Raw genomic sequence first — 18,036 nt, 5'->3', positions numbered from 1 at the left:
GACAGTTCGCTTGGCCGCTGGCCCACGAGCAGGCTGCTGCTGCCTTCCTTTCTGGGAGCTGCTGGGGCTTGAATTTTTCTGTTTTTACAACCTTAACCGGGGCAGCTGTTGTGCTGCTCGTCAGGGAATGGCCTTGAGACGCAGACATCGGCAGCAAGAATCTGGCACAGACTGAACTCCGAGAAGGACATTTTATTTAATAAACGGGCCTAGTACAAATGGGCAGTTTTTATTATTCCAAACAAATAAAAGTGTTGTTTTTTTTTAGTTTTACAACACACAAATAAGAAAGGTAACCTGTGAATAAGAATGCAACAGATTCAAGAACGATCAACTGTTTCAAAGACAGACTCTGGAAACTCAGGGTGCTCAGTACATTTTCCTCTGAAAAGTGCTTTTAGGGGCCGAGCTGATGATTCAGTGGCAGCGCTGTGTGACTGTGGGATGTGGGTTTGATTCCTAAAAGTGACTTCTGCTTCTTGACCCAGCTTGTGATGCTATGGAGGCAGCAACACAACTCCTGGTAGGGGGCGAGGGATGGAGGAGTCATTGCACAATAGCAACACTTCCTGGCCAGGCACAGGGTGCACATGTTTTTCAGACATTAAGTTCCCCTCATCTCAGTCTCCACATCCCCTTTTCGTATCTCCATTCTCCCCAGGATGGGTGCAGTCTTGTTGTGTCTGTGTTGACCCTTAGACTGGGATGAGATTAGCTCTAGGAGCTCAGGGAGGAACCCCGCAGGTTCCCACCGCCAGCAGGCAGACCCTGGCGAGGCAGAGGCTTCACTTATACCAGCCCTCGTTCCCCTCCGGTTGAGCCTTTAGGTGTCAGGGTTGGCAGGACTTGGGCAAGGGTCTCTGGGTGTAGTCCAGGGCCAGGCAAGGGTCAAAAGCAGGCAGCAGTCGGGCGAAAGCGGAGTCCAAGCAAGTGTCAAAACCAGATAGTAGTCCGAGGAGCAGGAAGGCAGGACAGGAAGAGGAACAGGCTTACGGGACGAAGCACGAGATGTAGGAGGACCTGTTGCTGAGGCGAGAAGAGGATGTCTAGGAGGTCCTTAAATAAAGCCCCAGCTGGTGAAGTCATCATTGGGTGCTACGCCTTTTCCTGTCGGATCGTTGGGCATGTGCACACCCAAGGACAGACACAGGGACGCAGCAGTCACAGCGATGTCCTGCTGCATGGAGGAGAGCAGAGGGGCCCAGCGTCGGAGGCGAGTAGCGTGGCTCGCAGGAGGCCTCCGTGAGCTGTGAAACGCAACAAATCCCTTTATCTGCCATACTCCCTTTCACATACAGCCAGGCTCTCTCTGTCAAAAGGTGAGCCCATTCCCCTCAGAGTGCAGGCACCCTTAGGTCTTCTGGTGTGCAGGTGCATTTTTTTCTCCAGTTGTCCCCAAGGATTCTGGGGATTGCATTTATCTTAAAAATAGAAAAAGCTATTTCCCAGCTCCCAAAACCCATAAACTTTGGGAGCTGGGAAATCAAGTCTTGGCTAATGGAGCATCTGGTGATTGGATCGTTAGATAATTCAAATAATATGCAATTGCATATTGGCTTTTGGGAAATATAAGAAAAAGATTGGTTAATGGGTTATCAGATCTTGAGTTGCTATCTCATCGCTTCCTAGTTTCACTATAGAACCAGTAAGAAAAACAGTAAAATTCCCACTCAAATCATTTATTCCAGGAACAAGAGGAAAATGCATTGATGTCTCTCTTTATAGGTTAGACTCTTCTGGGGAAAACATCCCCTCTACTATCCCTGGGAGAGCAGTAAGGGGCGCTGCAAGGCAGGACTGAGGTGCATTGGCAGAGCTGTGCGTATGGGGGCAGGGATCTCAATATTAGAAGAGCAAGAAATGGAGTATAGTTATAGAGCTGGTGGTGTAAGAGAAATATTCACGTTCACGAGGACAAATCGGGAACAAAGAAAGGAATTCTTATTTTATTATGTTAAAATTCATTAAAATTGAAAACAAACTCTCATTGCTTTGGAAGTCAGATCCTCTTCTGAAGTTCTACACTCTTCCTCCATCCGAGGACGTTAATTTACTTATATTCTGCTTTTATCCTACCCGCACCGTCATGTTGCATCTTGCATGAGTTAAAATCCATGGAATAGCACAAGAGGAGTCTTGCCTTCCCCAGCCGCCCTCCCGACTGCAGGGTGAATCTCATTCCTGGCTGCCCTCATTGCTTTCATCCTATGCCTTGGACAAGTCAAGGCAGTGTGCAGACACTTCTCTTTCTTCCTAAAAAGTAAACTCGCTGCACTTGCTTTAATTACATTTTCATTCAGAGCACCCAGGACACCCAGAATGCACTGAATCTTTCTGATTTTGTTCCAGTGTTATGTAAGGAGCTGGTGTTCTGATTCATTTAAGGAAAGGGTGCCAGCCGGTCCTGTGCACAATAGGATGGGAGATTAAAGCCAAGACAAACTTAGCCTGTCGCTGCTGACGACCTGCAGTCATCTAGTAAACCTGCTGCCACTTTTTAGTGCCCGTGACAGAACAGTACTCGTCACCGGTTAGTGCAGGGGGTAGAAGAGGCGGAGCCCCTCTGGGCCACCGACACGTATCAGGGCCACATGCCAAAATCCAGCAGCCTCCTCTTGGACAATAGGGGTGTCCAGCACCGTGGGGGCAGCCTGCAGGGAACAGCTCAGTAATGTGGAAGTGGAATTACTCAGACAAGCTGGCTTGCTCCGACTTGTTAAGACTGCCTCAGCCCGCAGCACAAGCTAGGATCCCAGGCTACTGGGGAGACTCACAGGGGGGCTGGCAGGCAACAGGGCTCTTGGCATTCATTCCTACCCAAGTCTGGAGTCAAAATGAACTGCTGAGCTAAAATAGGACTCTTCTCTAGGTGAAGGGAGTGCTTATGTTAACATATAGAAAATCGATAGCCCTGCTAGCACATGCAAACAGAAGAATCCTGCTGTAAAATAAGCAGATTAACCCCCTAAAAAATGACTGTACTTTATCTTTGCTTTGCTTATCCAGGGAGGGGTAGATTCACCCTAGGGTTGGCCATTCAAAAATCAAATCAAATTTTATTTATAGTCTGCTCAAAGCAGGAAATAAAAATTCAACAATGATAATAATCTAGTTTAAAACAGAACAATAGGCAGTAAAACAATACAAAATGTAATATGCAAGCTGATACATCGACTTTGCTTCTATATTACAATGTCAAAATGCTAGGTTTCCCTCTGTCTTTCGAACTGACAGGCCGATACAGTAAAAATCGCAGGAGAGCGGGCGAGCGCCCGCTCTCCTGGCGCGTGCACAGGCCACTCTCCTGTGTACGCGATTCAGTAAATTAATTTATTTAAATTAGGGCCCACGGTAAAAAGAGGCGCTAGGGACACTAGTGCGTCCTTAGCGCCTCTTTTTGGACAGGAGCGGCGGCTGTCAGCGAGTTTGACAGCCGATGCTCAATTTTGCCGGCGTCGGTTCTCAAACCCGCTGACAGCCACGGGTTCGGAAACTGGACGCCGGCAAAATTGAGCATCCGGTTTTCAACCCGCGCGCCGCAGGCCCATTAAAATTTTTTTTTTTAATTTGTAACTATTTGTAACTTTTGGGACCTCCGACTTAATATCGCCATGATATTAAGTTGGAGGGTGTACAGAAAAACAGTTTTTACTGCTTTTCTGTGCACTTTCCCGGTGCCGAGAGAAATTAACGCCTACCTTTGGGTAGGCGTTAATTTCTGAAAGTAAAATGTGCGGCTTGGCTGCACATTTTACTTTCTGAATCGCGCGGGCATAACTAATAGGGCCATCAACATGCATTTGCATGTTGCGGGCACTATTAGTTTCGGGGGGGGGGGGGGGGGGGGGGGGGGGGGTTGGACGCGCGTTTTCGGCGCACTATTACCCCTTACTGAATAAGGGGTAAAGCTAGCGCGTCAAAAACGTGTGTCCAAATGCAGGTTAACAGTGCGCTCTGCCGGAGCGCACTGAACTGTATCGGCCCTTGAGAGAGGGAGATCCTGTTGACGTAAGGTCAATGCAGAAATGCTGGCTTAGACTGGTTTGATTATTTTAACTAATATTCATTGACCTGATTATTTAATAGTAGAAAGGTACGTTCCCAGATCTAGAACCATCCGTCTCCAGTGGCCTACAACCACCGTTTCTTATCTGAGGTTTCAAAATCTCCTCTTTTACAAGCACCAAATGAATCTGAGCTGCGCATGGGTCACTGTCTCCCTAACCTCTTGTTGCGCGCCCCTTCTCCTGGCTAGCACTGACACTTCTGCTCAGCTTTCCTCCGCTTAGGGGTGAACTTTGTGACCCGATACACCACCTTGACCCCCTCCCAGCCCTCGCTGGCGGGGAAGGCCTCCAAGCGCAGTCCTGCGTAGATGCTGCGAGACAGGGTTTCGAAGACGACATCCACGTTGCTGTTGCTCTGGGCTGACGTCTCGAAGTAGGGCATGCCTAGAGAGGACGCCAGTGCTTCCGCCTCGTCCCCGGGGATGGCGCAGTCTGCCCCCAGGTCGCTCTTGTGGCCAATCAGCAGGAAGATGACCTTGCGAGAGACAATGCGCTCGCAGGCCTCACGATACCAGTTCTCCACGTGCTTGAACGAGTTCCGATTGGTCTTGTCGAACACCAGCAGGCAGCCGATGATATTCCGGTAAAAGGACCTTGTCATGCTGCTGCAAAAAAACAGAAGTTTCAAAAGCAAATGAAATGCAGCCGGGCTAACGGGATTCTTTAAAACACTGCGTTTTACTAGTCTGATTGTTGTGATTTTTGTTGTTCATAGAATTGTTCTGTTGTCTGTACTCACGTAGAATATCAATAAAGTATTCTTAAATTGCAAAAAAAAAAAAAAATCATCTGCTTCTTGGCTAAAAACTTTCCTCATGATCTTATTCCTAGGTCTCCTCTCCCTTGTCCTTAAAAAAAAAAAAAAAAAAGGTCACTTTTTATATTTGCAAACTTTTCCATGCCCCAGTGGGAAGGCAGCAAAATAATACATGCATGCAGTGAGTCTGCCTAGAGCCATCGCGGAGGTGAGGGCCCGCTTTTCCCCAAAGATTTTCTCAGAGTAATTTAGCCATGGGAATGGCGAAGAAGTAGAAGCTTTCAACAATTTCAAGTTCTAAAAGCAATTTAGGAATGAAATTGAAGAAATTAGAACTATAAAAAACCCATCTCATAATTATGTGATTTCTTTTGACTGCCAATAAAACTGACATATTTCTTTTGTTTAGATATATAAATAGATAGACATATAGAGAGAGAAAGTATAGTTTATACTTTGCTGTACCGTGAAAATGCAGTCTCCAAATCTTATTTCCTAGGGTAAGGTGAGCAAACAGCCACTCTGAAGCACTGCACTCACATGAAACTCTCATCTCCTGTTACTTATCTTTGGAGCAGGGACCCCCTCTAACCTCTTATCCCCATTACATCTGGCTTGGCCATCAAGTACAGCTGCTGTCAAACTATCCTTAAAGGGGCAGCTGTGCAGTTGTATGTGTTTTGTTTTTTAACTAAGAATGATACTATGAACTGGAGCTTATTAGAAACATATAGTGCAGGACTGTATCGTAAAGCACTATCTTCACTGATAGCATGAATAGTTTTCAATATTGCATCAGTTACCATTATGGTACTGCAGCATGGTTTTGGTTTTTTTCTATTGTTGTAACTTCTTAATTTTTTCAATAAAAATATTGGAACAAAAAAAAGAAAAAGAATATTATTGTGAATTAAGTATAAACCCTGTGACCACTTACCACTGGAAAACTGCAAATTTGGAAAAAAAAAATGTATTTAGTAATCAATCATGTTCTTCCTTTTGTGTGGTTCCAGTGCTGCTGGAAACTGAGTTTCTGATGCTACTGCACCACACATAGACCTGCAGCCATGCCGCTACAGGAATTTCATACCTGCAGCAACATTAAAAGCCAAGTCCCCACTAACAGGACTGCATTAAATATAAAAAAACGAAACTTAAAACAAGCCCCCAGAGGACAGCACACTGAATGAGTGGCACTGCTGCCCATTGACATAAGGAAAGTCCCCATTTCCACCCAATTCCTCCCTTGGGCCGGGGCTGGAGATGCTGTGGAGGCTGTGGACGTTGCTCAAGGGTGACACCTGGTGGCCGGATTCAGGACCCTTGATTTCAGGGATCTGAAAGGAGGCCTGATGCATGGCCTCTGGCCCAGCACTGTCACTGCAATGACCAGACAATATTCGTTGTGGGGAGGGTACTATAAACTAAGCTAAAACAAACTCCAGGTACTTGCAAATAGAGGCTCATGGTGCTGGATACTAGGCCTGGTTCTGACTGAGCTGGACGCCCAGATAGATGTGGCCTATTTCATTATGTGCTTTCTTGTCCTGTAATCCATGGCCCCTCTACTGCCATGCTACCTCCTGGTATGCAGCCCTGTGTAATGAACACAATGTAAACATTATTTTATTTATTTATTTAAACATTTTATATATCAGCATTCCATGTATAGATTACAACGGTTTACAAAGTGACATTAATAGTTAAAATTCAGCCAAAAATCAGAAACAAAACGATTCGTTATAGTGTTGGTAGTTGTCTGTGGGTATTAAATTACCATCTACCTAATGGCGGTTTCTTGGACCTATGGAGTAAAACAGGCGTAAAGTATGTGAGATTTTCGATAAGGGTGGTAGTTTTCACATCTAAGTCTGTGGATTGAGAATCTTGCATTCTCTCAGTTGATTTATTCTTTGTGCTACAATTGTCTTTTGTCAAAAGAACATAAGAAATTGCCATACTGGGTCAGATCAAGGGTCCATCAAGCCCAGCATCCTTTTTCCAACAGTGGCCAATCCAGACCTGGCAAGTACCCAAACAGTAAGCAGATCCCATGCTACTGATGCCAGTAATAGCAGTGGCTATTCTCTAAGTCAGCTTGATTAATAGCAGTTAATGGACTTCTCCAAGAACTTATCCAAACCTTTTTTAAACCCAGCTACACTAACTGCACTAACCACATCCTCTGGCAACAAATTCCAGAGCTTAATGGTGCATTGAGTGAAAAAGAATGTTCTCTGATTAGTTTTAAATGTGCTACTTGCTAACTTCATGGAGTGCCCCCTAGTCCTTCTATTATCCGAAAGAGTAAATAACCTATTCATATCTATCCATTCTAGACCTCTCATGATTTTAAAGACCTCTATCATAACCCCCCTCAGCCGTCTCTTCTCCAAGCTAAACAGACCTAACCTCTTTAGCCTTTACTAACAGGGGAGCTATTCCATCCCCTTTATATCATTTTGGTCACGCTTCTCTGTATCTTCTCCAGTGCAACTATATTATTTTGAGATGCTGTGACCAAAATTGTACACAGTACTCAAGGTGTGGTCTCACCATGGAGCAATACAGAGACATTATGACATTTTCCGTTTTATTTACCATTCCCTTCCTAATAATTCCTAATATTCTGTTTGCTTTTTTGACTGTCACAGCACACTGAGCCGACGATTTCAAAGTATTATCCACTATGATGCCTAGACCTTTTTCCTGGGTGGTAACTCTTAATATGGAACCTAACATCGTGTAACTACAGCAAGGGTTATTTTTCCCTATATGCAACACCTTGCACATCCACATTAAATTTAATCTGACATTTGGATGCCCAATCTTCCAGTCTCACCAGGTCCTCCTGCAATTTATCATAATCCGCTTGTGATTTAACTACTCTGAATAATTTTGTATCATCTGCAAATTTGAGAACCTCACTCGTTGTATTCCTTTCCAGATCACTTATATATATATTGAAAAGCACTGGTCCAAATACAGATCCCTGAGGCACTCTACTGTTTACCCTTTTCCACTGAGAAAATTGATTCTTTAATCCTACTCTCTGTTTCCCAACTTTTAACCGTTTGTAATCCATGAAAGGACATCGCCTCCTATCCCATGACTTTTTCGTTTTCTTAGAAGCCTCTCATGAGGGACTTTGTCAAATGCCTTCTAATCCAAATACACTACATCTACTGGTTCACCTTTATCTATTTATTATTTTATTTTTAACTTTTCTATACCGACGTTCCTGTATGGAATACATATCACATCGGTTTACAATGTAACTGCAACATTCGCTCGGGAGCGATACAAAGAACCAGGGGAGTCAAATTAACAGAGGCGAGGGGGACTACTATCTATATGTTTATTAACCCCTTCAAAAAAATGAAGCAGATTTGTGAGGCAAGACTTCCCTTGGGTAAAACCATGTTGACTGTGTTCCATTAAAATTAAACCATGTCTTTCTATATGCTCTGTGATTTTGATCTTTAGAATAGTTTCCACTATTTTTCCCAGCACTGAAGTCAGGCTCACTGGTCTATAGTTTACCGGATCGCCCCTGGAGCCCTTTTTAAATATTGGGGTTACATTGTCCACCCTCCAGTCTTCAGGTGCAATGGATGATTTTAATGATAGGTTACAAATTTTAACTAATAGATCTGAAATTTCATTTTTTAGTTCCTTCAGAACCCTGGAATGCATACCATCCGGTCCAGGTGATTTGCTACTCTTTAGTTTGTCAATCCGGCCTACTACATCTTACAGGTTCAGCGATTTGGTTCAGTTCATCTGACTCATCACCCTTGAAAACCATCTCTGGAACCAGTATCTCCCTAACACCCCCATTAGTAAACACAGAATCAAAGAATTCATTTAGGCTTTCTGCAATGGCCTTATCTTCCCTAAGAGCCCCTTTAACCCCTCAGTCATCTAACGGTCCAACCAACTCCCTCACAGGTTTCTTGCTTTGAATATATTTTTAAAAGTTTTTATTATGAGTTTTTGCCTCTAGGCCAACTTCATTTCAAATTCTCCCTTAGCCTGCCTTATCAATGTTTTATATTTAACTTTACAATGTTTATGCTTTTTTCCTATTTTCTTCAGATGGATCCTTCTTCAAATTTTTGAAGGAAGTTTTTTTTGGCTAAAATAGCTTCTTTCACCTCACCTTTTAACCATGACGGTAATCGTTTTGCCTTCTTTCCATCTTTCTTAATGTGTGGAATACATATGGACTGCGCCTCTAGGATTGTATTTTTAAACAATGTCCATGTCTCTTGCACACTTTTAACCTTTGCAGCTGCAACTTTCAGTTTTTTTCTAAATATTTTCCTCATTTTATCAAAGTTTCCCTTTTGAAAGTTTAGTGTTAGAGCTGTAGATTTACATATTGCTCCCCTTCCAGTCATTAGTTCAAATTTGATCATGTTATGATCACTGTTGCCAAGTTTCCCCACCATCATTACCTCTCTCACCAAATCCTGCGTTCCACTAAGAATTAAATCTAAAATAGTTCCCTCTCTCGTTGGTTCCTGAACCAATTGCTCCATGAAGCACTTGTTTATTCCATCCAGGAGCTTTACATCTTTAGCATGTCCTGATGTTACATTTACCCAGTCAATATTGAGGTAATTGAAATCTCTCATTATTACTGCACTGCCAAATTGGTTAGCTTCCCTGATCTCTCTTAGCATTTCATCATCTGTCTGACCATTTTGGCCAGGTGGATGGTAGTATACTCCTATCATTATACTCTTCCCCAACACACATAGGATTTCTATCCATATAGATTCTACTGAGCATTTAGTCTCTTGTTGTTATGTTTATGTAACAATGTGAACCCTGGGCTGAGATGAGAGGTGTCTCCGCCCAAAGGGAGGAGCCCTGTGAGCCTCACTGTCAGCAGGCGCAGTCTCAGTGGCGTGGGACACAGCTAGAAGTAGAGACTTTATTATGAATGCAGAAAACAGTAATGTCCACAGAATTGCAGATGTAGTAGTATAGCCCTGAGCAATGGGGAATGCCCAGGGTAAGGCCACAGATGAGAAGATCCAGTAGTGACCCGCAGAGCGGGGTACGCTGGGAATCCCTTCTGATGAGTGTAGGCACCTCTGGAATACAGATCTGGTAGTGGTCCGCGGAGCGGGGTATGCTGAGGATGTCTGTACAGTAGATGTTGAAGAACTGATAGAGATTCTGGAACCCGGAAGTGGCTCCCGTAGTTGGTGTGTAGATATTCTGTAGTGCAGGAAAGCTGAATGGCTTCTACTGAAGGAAAGCGGTAGTGGCCCATGGTTTGGGGTACACTGTGTAGAATCCTCAATACAGTTCGTATATCAGAAGTCAGTAGAGGTACTCACAAATAGATGGTTCCTGGATAGCGTGAGAGACCTGAGAAGCAGGTCTAGTAGTAGTCAGATAGGTAGGCCCTCCGAGGAACAGATAGCTGGGAACGCAGGGGAGCCCCCGAGGAGCAGGTACTCAGAACGTTTAGATGCCAAGACCAAGTCAGGAACGTGAAGTCCTTGAAAGAGGAGAATTCAGCAAGACAGAACTCCTTGCTAACTCAATGAAGACAAGAGCTGGTTGGATTAAATACACAAGCGGAGTTTGACTTCCGTTCCAAAAGATCATCGGGAGGGGACGCTCGCAAGGTTCCTGCCATGATGTCTTCAAAAGAGGCCCTTGCGCACACGCCTAGGTGATTCTGGGTCCAAGATGGCGGTCGGCAGCGTCCACGCTGTCCCGGGAACACTGGAGAGGTCGGCGGGGATTGGCAGAGACCGCCATTCTTCCCAGAGTTGATGGAGTGGGGAAAAAAGAGGTGAGCATAAGAGGTCGCAGCCATGTGCGACCGACAGGCGTAACACTTATATGATCTTTATCCTGTTGGACGCTATACCCTCCCGGACATAAAGTGCCACACCCCCACCAAATGATCCTCCCTATCATTTCGATATAATTTGTTTCCTGATATAACACTGTCCCATTGGTTATCCTCCTTACACTAGGTCTCTGAGATGCCAATTATGTCTATTTCATCATTTACTGCTATACACTCTAACTCTCCCATCTTACTTCTTAGACTTCTGGCATTGGCATACAGACATTTAAAAGTGCATTTTTGTTTGTATTTACAACCTGCTTTTCAGTTGATAGGGATAATTTGGAATTCCTTAGCTTAGGTGATTTTTTACTTATAGGCACATGGACTTCTTTTACTTTTATTGAAACCTCTCTGTTGGGATGCTCTAACTCTTGTTTAGTTAGTATCCTTCAAAGATACATTTCTCTGAACCATGCATTGCTGGGCGATTGTTGGCTTTCCCCTTTTTTCTAGTTTAAAAGCTGCTCTATCTCCTTTTTAAAAGTTAGTGCCAGCAGCCTGGTTCCACCCTGGTTAAGGTGGAGCTCATCCTTTTGGAAAAGTCTCCCCCTTCCCCAAAAGGATACCCAGTTCCTTACAAAACTGAATCCCTCTTCCCTGCACCATTGTCTCATCCACGCATTGAGACTCCGGAACTCTGCCTGCCTCTGGGGACCTGCACGTGGAACAGGAAGCATTTCAGAGAATGCCACCCTGGAGGTTCTGGATTTAAGCTTTCTACCTAAGATCCTAAATTTGGCTTCCAGAACCTCCCTCCCACATTTTCCTAACAGCTGGCTCCTCCCCAGCACTGACTAAAATCCTATCTAGGTGACCCGTGAGGTCCGCCACCTTCGCACCAGGTAGGCATGTTACCAGTCGATCTTCGCGCCCACCAGCCACCCAGCTATCTACATTTCTAATAATTGAATCACCAACTATGATGGCCGACCTAACCCTTCCCTCCTGGGCAGTAGTCCTGGGAGACGTCCTCAGTGCGAGAGGACAATACATCACCTGGAGAGAGGGTCCTTGCTACAGGATCACTTCCTGCTACACCGGGGTGATGTCCTTCATTCATGTCTTTGTGGCTTCGTATATTCTGTGTTTTTAAGTTAAATTATATGTGTTTATGAATAGCCAGGATTTTAGTTCACTTTTAAATTTCTTTCTATCTGGTAGGTTAAGTAGTGTCTCCGGTAGAGAATTCCTGAGCTTTGGACCTGCTATGGAGAATGCTCAATCTCTTATTTGTGTTGGGTGTGTGCTCCGTATGGTTGGAATATTTACTGGTCCTTTATTTTGGGATCTTAGCACTCATTGAGGGTTGTATGGCTGTAATGTCACTCCTAGGTAGGCCAGAAATGTTAATTATTTGGGATTGCTGCCAGCAATGGAAAGGTTTTCAACTCTGATGCATAAGTTTAATAATTCAGCCAGGCCCCAGCTATCTGTGTGCAGTTCCAATCTGGGTCCAGTCAGCACCAGATTCCATCTGTGGGAGAGGGGGTCCGGTGCCCTGCTCATGGTCAAACGACCAGTTTAAAGCTTTTCTCCTATTTCTTACACAGACATTAGATTTTTGACCTATAGTTAGAGATTTCGTTTTTAAGTGATTATCTTTTTAGCTATTTTAGAGTTTATGTAGATATATAAAATCAGTGTTGGGGGAGCGAGGAGATGGTTTCTCAGCCCCCTGCCCCTGCTTGCTCATTCTGTCCTCTCACCCCCATCTTGGCGAGTTGCCATCTGTAGGGAGGAGGAAAGTGGAGAGCAGCTGCTGGCTGATGTGCAGCTGGGGAAGGTCAGGGCCAAAAAAGAGCAAAGAATGAAGGAGCAGGTTGAAGGCAGGCCGAGAGCACTAGGGTCTGGGGAGAACAGCGTTTCCCCAGTTTATTTTTATCAAATAAGCACTAATTTCTATTTTTTTCCACCACTAGGGAAGTGGGGGAAGAAGGTTGAGTTTTAATCAGTGTTTATCTGTTTAAACTTAAAAGCAGAAGCCTCACATATAATTATATGGACTGCTTTCAAGGTGACATTGCGTCTTTTCACTTCCTTGACTAGGATTACATAATGATGACATCGCTCGCTCAACTCATCCCCGAGGGCAGAGCTGACCTCATGAAGAGCCTCCAGCACTAAGACAAGACTCATACTTTCAAAGCCACAATCACAGTTCTATAGACAGTGGGGTTATCAGAAGAGTCATAGTTTGAGTAACTGTGCCCTTCAGGGCTCGGCTTGTTCTCAGTATGGGGTAAGTCCCCATACTGGGGATCTGGATGTTAGCATCTCTTCCTTTAGGACTGGCAGGCTATGGACTCGTCAGAGAAGTGATGATGCACTTAAGGCTGGATTTAAAGGGAAGAGGAGTTGTGGATGGGTGGATGCTGCCCTCACAAGAATGGCATTGGAGATTTCAGTCTCAGAGAAGCTTCTGTTTCAGGTCTCTGCCAGCCAAGGCATCTTCATCCTTTACCAAATACCTTCACATGCTGGACAGTGAGATCTCACCTAGAGTACTGGATCCAATATCTGGAGGCCATACCTCTGAATGGACATAGACAGACCAGGGCTTAGCAAAATGGTGCAGGGATTGCCTGCAAAGCCCTATGACATAAGAATTAAGGATCTAAATCTATCTACCTCAGGGGGATAAGATAGAGACTTTCAGATAGACGGTTACATATAGGGGTAGATTTTAAAAGAAGCGCGTGCGGCATACATGTGCGCGCGCTACCTGGCACGCGCACATGTATGCCCAATTTTATAACAATCGCGCGCAGGCACGTGCATGTTATAAAATCGGAGGTCGTCGCGCGCAAGGGGGTGCACAATTATGCACCTTGCGCGTGCCGAGCCGCGCTGCCTTCCCCCTCAGAGGGAATTTCTCTACCCCCCACACTACCTTCCCTTCCCTTCCTCTACCTCCCCCGCCCTTTCCCCCCTACCTTTTAATTTGCTTTTTTTATCTCCAAACTTACTTCAGCCCTGGGGCTGAAGTAAGTTGCGCGCTCCGGCCAACTGCCGGTGCACGATCCTCGGCACAGCAGCAAATATGGCCGCTGTGCCGGGAGCCTGACCCCGCCCCCGCCCTGCCCCTTTTTGCAAGCCCCAGGACTTACACGCGTCCCGGGGCTTTACGCGCGTCACCGGGCCTTTTTAAAATAGGCCCGGCGCGCGTAAACCCGGAGGATTTTCGTGCGCAACCCTTTTAAAATCCGGCCATTAATGCACAAGGAACAAACTTTTTTTTCCAGCAAAAATGGACGTTCTAGAATGCGAGATCATAATGTGAAACGTAAAGAGGGTGGACGCAGGAGCAACCTAAAAAAATATTTCATCATGGAAAGGGCAGTTAACGCACCAAACAGCTCCTAGGGGATGTGGAAGGGACTAAAACAGTATTTATTTATTTATGTATTCGTTTTTATATACCGACATTCGTAGGAAACATCACATCAGTTTACAGTAAATATCAAATGCACAATTAAAATACTTTGAATTACAAAATTATAATCATAAAATACATAGAATTCTTAATAAAAAACATCTAAAAACAATAAGAAAAAATACATAAAATTCTTAAAAAAAAACAGAAAATGAGAAAAGTCTGAGATAAGCACAGAGGACTCCTAGTTGTGAAGAAGTGAAAGGAAAGCCAGAGATCAGCAACCTACACCAAAGGCTCATTTTATAACCGGGCACAGTCAGATGAAGTCTGCTTGTATCCTATTTGAAGAAAACCTAAGCACATAAAGTCTGGATAGTCCCAAATGGGCCGGTGTGCACACAAACTCCCCTGCTGGATGAAGGGCGTAATCTGTGCAGCCGAATTTACGCAGAAACATTGAAAATTAGAAACTTATGCGTGCAAGTCCCAGCTCCCCCCCCTGGAATGCTTATTCCTAGGGGGCCTGATTTTACATCTGTACCTTTTCAAAACTGATACAGTATATGCCATTGAATTGTCCATAACATTTACCTGCGTAAGTGCGCTTTACACACATAAATGGCTTTTGAAAATTGCTATGACAGTATGTTACATTTACGTGTGCAACTTCTTTGAAAATTCACCTGAGTGTGCGTAAAAGGACCCACAAAAATCAGGTTATGCATGGAGTTTTACTTGCAATGAGCTCAGGATGGTTTCCTAGCAGCCAATTTACGTGTGTAAAACATGTTTGAAAATTCAGCTCTGTAAGTCCCATAAACCGTTCAAGAGATTTTCAAGTCCCTAAAGCTAATGTACCATGTCAACCTAGGCAAACTTTTTGATGATCCAAAGAAGATAATCTCTCCTCATGCCCCTTTCTTTCAGTATACAGAGACCAAGCTGTGCCCGGGGGTCCATGTCCTCCCACTGTGCTATAGCAGGAAATCAGAACTTCTGCTGAGTAAATTGATCTCAGATCTGAAGTTTCCCAAAGTCGCATGGCTATGGTGGCAACAAGCAAAGGCTACCTTGCCTGGTTTCTGGTCCCAATGCATCTTTTATGGCAAACTTCCCAGCTGTGTCCCCTCCTGCACCCCGGCACCCCAAAGCACTCCACGCGTTTGACAGCTGAAATAATCTACTGCCCCCATCAGTGACCCAGCTCTAGGCCATGTGCGTTGCCAGAACCTCTTTTCCTATTGAATAAAAGTGATAGAAACAAGAGAGATGCCTGAGAACATTAGATCTGAGAATGTTTTAACCATGTTTTACGAGCAAGGTGCTGTATGACTCCCCCTTATTTTTAATTTGCTCAGTGAATGCAACTTATCTTAAAAGTCACCGCTGGTTTTGAAGCCATTCTTAACACGCCCGTTCAAAACCAGCGGTGACTTTTAAGATAAGTTGCATTCACTGAGCAAATTTGAAAACTCTTAAAAAATATACATATTGTCACTGACATTGACCGATGATTAAAAATAAGGCGGAGTCATACAGCACCTTGCTCGTACAATGAAGCCTGGTCAACTTTAAAAATAAGCGTCTTTCACATATTGTGAGCACTTTTGGCATTCAGGTTGTTACATTAGAATCTGCCATAGCGCTTCGGTTCCGATATTGGGGATTGCGTGATTTATTGTTGATTAACCATGATTTAACCATGTCTGATTTTTAACCAGCTGCCAGCATGGGCTGCCATTGCTCCTTTTACACAGTCTGCCTTCTTCCATTGCAAAATGCTCCAGCTATACCCCAGAGCCTGGCAGCTCGGCTGGCATAAATGTGTTCTCCTCCAAGAAATCGGATTTCTACAGCCTCCGAAACCAAACTACAGCTGAGAATGGAGCGATGCAACAGGGGATCCCCAAGGCTTCCCAGACAGTGTGGCAGGAAATGGACAGAGCTCTGGCAGCGATGTCATCTATATGTTTTATGCATTTACTCTTAAGGTTAATTAAAAAAAAATGCAAACGATCCAAGGTGATACTCTTTTACTGGACTAACTTCATACGCTTCTTGACTAGCTTTCCTGAGCTAACACTCTTCCGCAGGTTAGGAAACTGCTAAATTGCAAGGCATAGGGACTATTATGCGACTGTACAGCGCTGCGTACATGTGGTATGTGCTATACAAATCATGACATGGGATAGTATGCTAACACCCCTCTCCTCTCAGCCATCTGTGTGGACAGAAACACCAGGGGAAAAAAAAGTTCATTTCTCCAGTTAATCACGGCTGATTGAAAATCCAACCATGAAACCTAAGGGATGATTGACTTTACAAACACAAAGCCAAGCTGATCTGTTTACTTTCTCTTTCTGCCCTGAATTATTTTGCTTCCTTGCTCGGAATCTAGAAGCCACATGAAGGTAAATGGCAACCTTTTCCATCCCACCTGAGCAGGGAACTCGGAAAGACAGTTCTTAGCTGATGAGATTCAGTCTACACCAGGAAATAACAGGGACGTTTTTTGCTGAAGCGTCGATTAAAGGAGTTAACCACGTCTCCGTCTTACCTGTATCTCTCCTGCCCTGCGGTGTCCCAGATCTGCAGCTTCACTCGCACCCCGGGCTCCAGCTGCAGCATCCGGATGTAATACTCTACCCCCACCGTAGAGGGAGTGCTGGTGCTGAACTGCCCCTCGGTGTAGCGCCTCACCAGGGAGGTTTTGCCCACAGTGGAATCTCCCAAAAGGATGACTCGGAACTGGTAGTGCCAATCCAGAGAATTTAGGGCATGCATGGTATCCAGAAGGTAGGAGCGCGGGTGTATTCCTTTTTAATATACAAAAATTCAGATTTATAAAAACAAGATATACACTAAAACTCCTCCTCTGTAAACCGAACACGAAATGGGAGCTGATCGCGTTACCCCGGGCTGTGGTGGAGTCAGGTCTTCTCGCTTAGGTCTGCCTGCTCGATGTCATTGTAGGGTTTGAGGTTCACTGGAGGGCAGGACGGGAGCATCAGTTTAAGGTCAGGAGCCCCACCCCCCAGAAGGACATCTCCTACCCTCCCCCACCATCTCCACTGGCCTCCTGAACTCCCACTGGGAGTGAGCCGACTCCTCTCCCTATTCTTCCCAGTATCAGAGCTTCACAGTCCTTCCTTCCTTCTTCAGTTGAAGATAAAAACAGTTCTCTTCCCTGTCTCTCATCAGGTAACCTGTCCCCTTCTGAGGAATTCCTCCCTCTCGGACCTTAAAAGCTTTGGATAAAGTAGTGAGGTGGTCTCCTCAATTCGTTTAAAGGCATGGAAGTCATTATAGACGGGAATAGCTTTATGATTGGACTATAAGGCATTCCTGGGCAGCCCCCACGCCCTTCGTCAGGTCCGAGCAGAATCAGCAGGTTTGCCAGAAAATACCTCCAGTTCCCTGCTTTGAAATGCTGGCGAGTCTGTGGGTGAGTTGGACCTCGCCGGCTCTACTCCCGGACTATTAAAAACGGCAGGAAAAGCCCCGCGGTTATCTGTGCAGCCTTCAGGCGGAGAGAGCTTGCCAGGGTTTGAGGGTCTCTCGGGATATGGGTTGCCGTTTCCTTTTGCCCCCAGAACTTGCGCTGGAGACTCAGCTCTGCTGGATGGAGCCTGGGAGGCTCTGCTCCTTGGGGAATGTCTTAAGTTTCTTTTTCGGTGGAGGCTTTGGAAGCTGTGATATTCACTGCCACCACACACACAGGTCGATACTGTAACGTGCGGTTGAAGATTTCCCGTCTGTAACGTGCTGGGAGCGCACAGTTCGGACGCGTAAGGCGATCCAGCGATACAGTCTCCAGTTTCATGCGTCCTTAGCGCTTCTTAAAACAGACGCATAACCCTTTCTGCACGCAGCATGTATATGATATGTAAATGAACGAATTAGCTGTATAATGAAGGAATTAGCTATTCCCCTCCGATACTGTGACGCGCGCTCA

General features: G+C 45.0%; 1 protein-coding gene across 1 annotated transcript; it reads right to left on the bottom strand.

Annotated features, from left to right (window-relative positions):
- Positions 1 to 3,907: 3,907 nt before the first annotated feature.
- On the bottom strand, positions 3,908 to 17,045 carry LOC115073172 (ras-related protein Rab-39B-like). Its single transcript, XM_029571393.1, has 2 exons — positions 16,639 to 17,045; positions 3,908 to 4,672 (listed from the first exon to the last, which is right to left on the bottom strand). Exons 1-2 carry the CDS (start codon positions 16,863 to 16,865, stop codon positions 4,252 to 4,254), a joined length of 648 nt encoding a protein of 215 aa, XP_029427253.1. The 5' UTR covers positions 16,866 to 17,045; the 3' UTR covers positions 3,908 to 4,251.
- Between the last annotated feature and the right edge of the window lie 991 nt (positions 17,046 to 18,036).

The sequence above is a fragment of the Rhinatrema bivittatum genome, chromosome 11, assembly GCF_901001135.1.
Source record: "Rhinatrema bivittatum chromosome 11, aRhiBiv1.1, whole genome shotgun sequence".
NCBI lineage: Eukaryota > Metazoa > Chordata > Amphibia > Gymnophiona > Rhinatrematidae > Rhinatrema > Rhinatrema bivittatum.
This window is presented reverse-complemented; position numbering and strand designations above follow the sequence as displayed.

Excerpts from the sequence above, each read along its gene's own strand:
- LOC115073172 (XM_029571393.1), bottom strand. The coding sequence starts at position 16,865 with ATGCATGCCCTAAATTCTCTGGATTGGCACTACCAGTTCCGAGTCATC. Across the intron at positions 4,673-16,638 it reads GCAGGGCAGGAGAGATACAG|CAGCATGACAAGGTCCTTTT; the intron begins GTAAGACGGAGA and ends GTTTTTTTGCAG.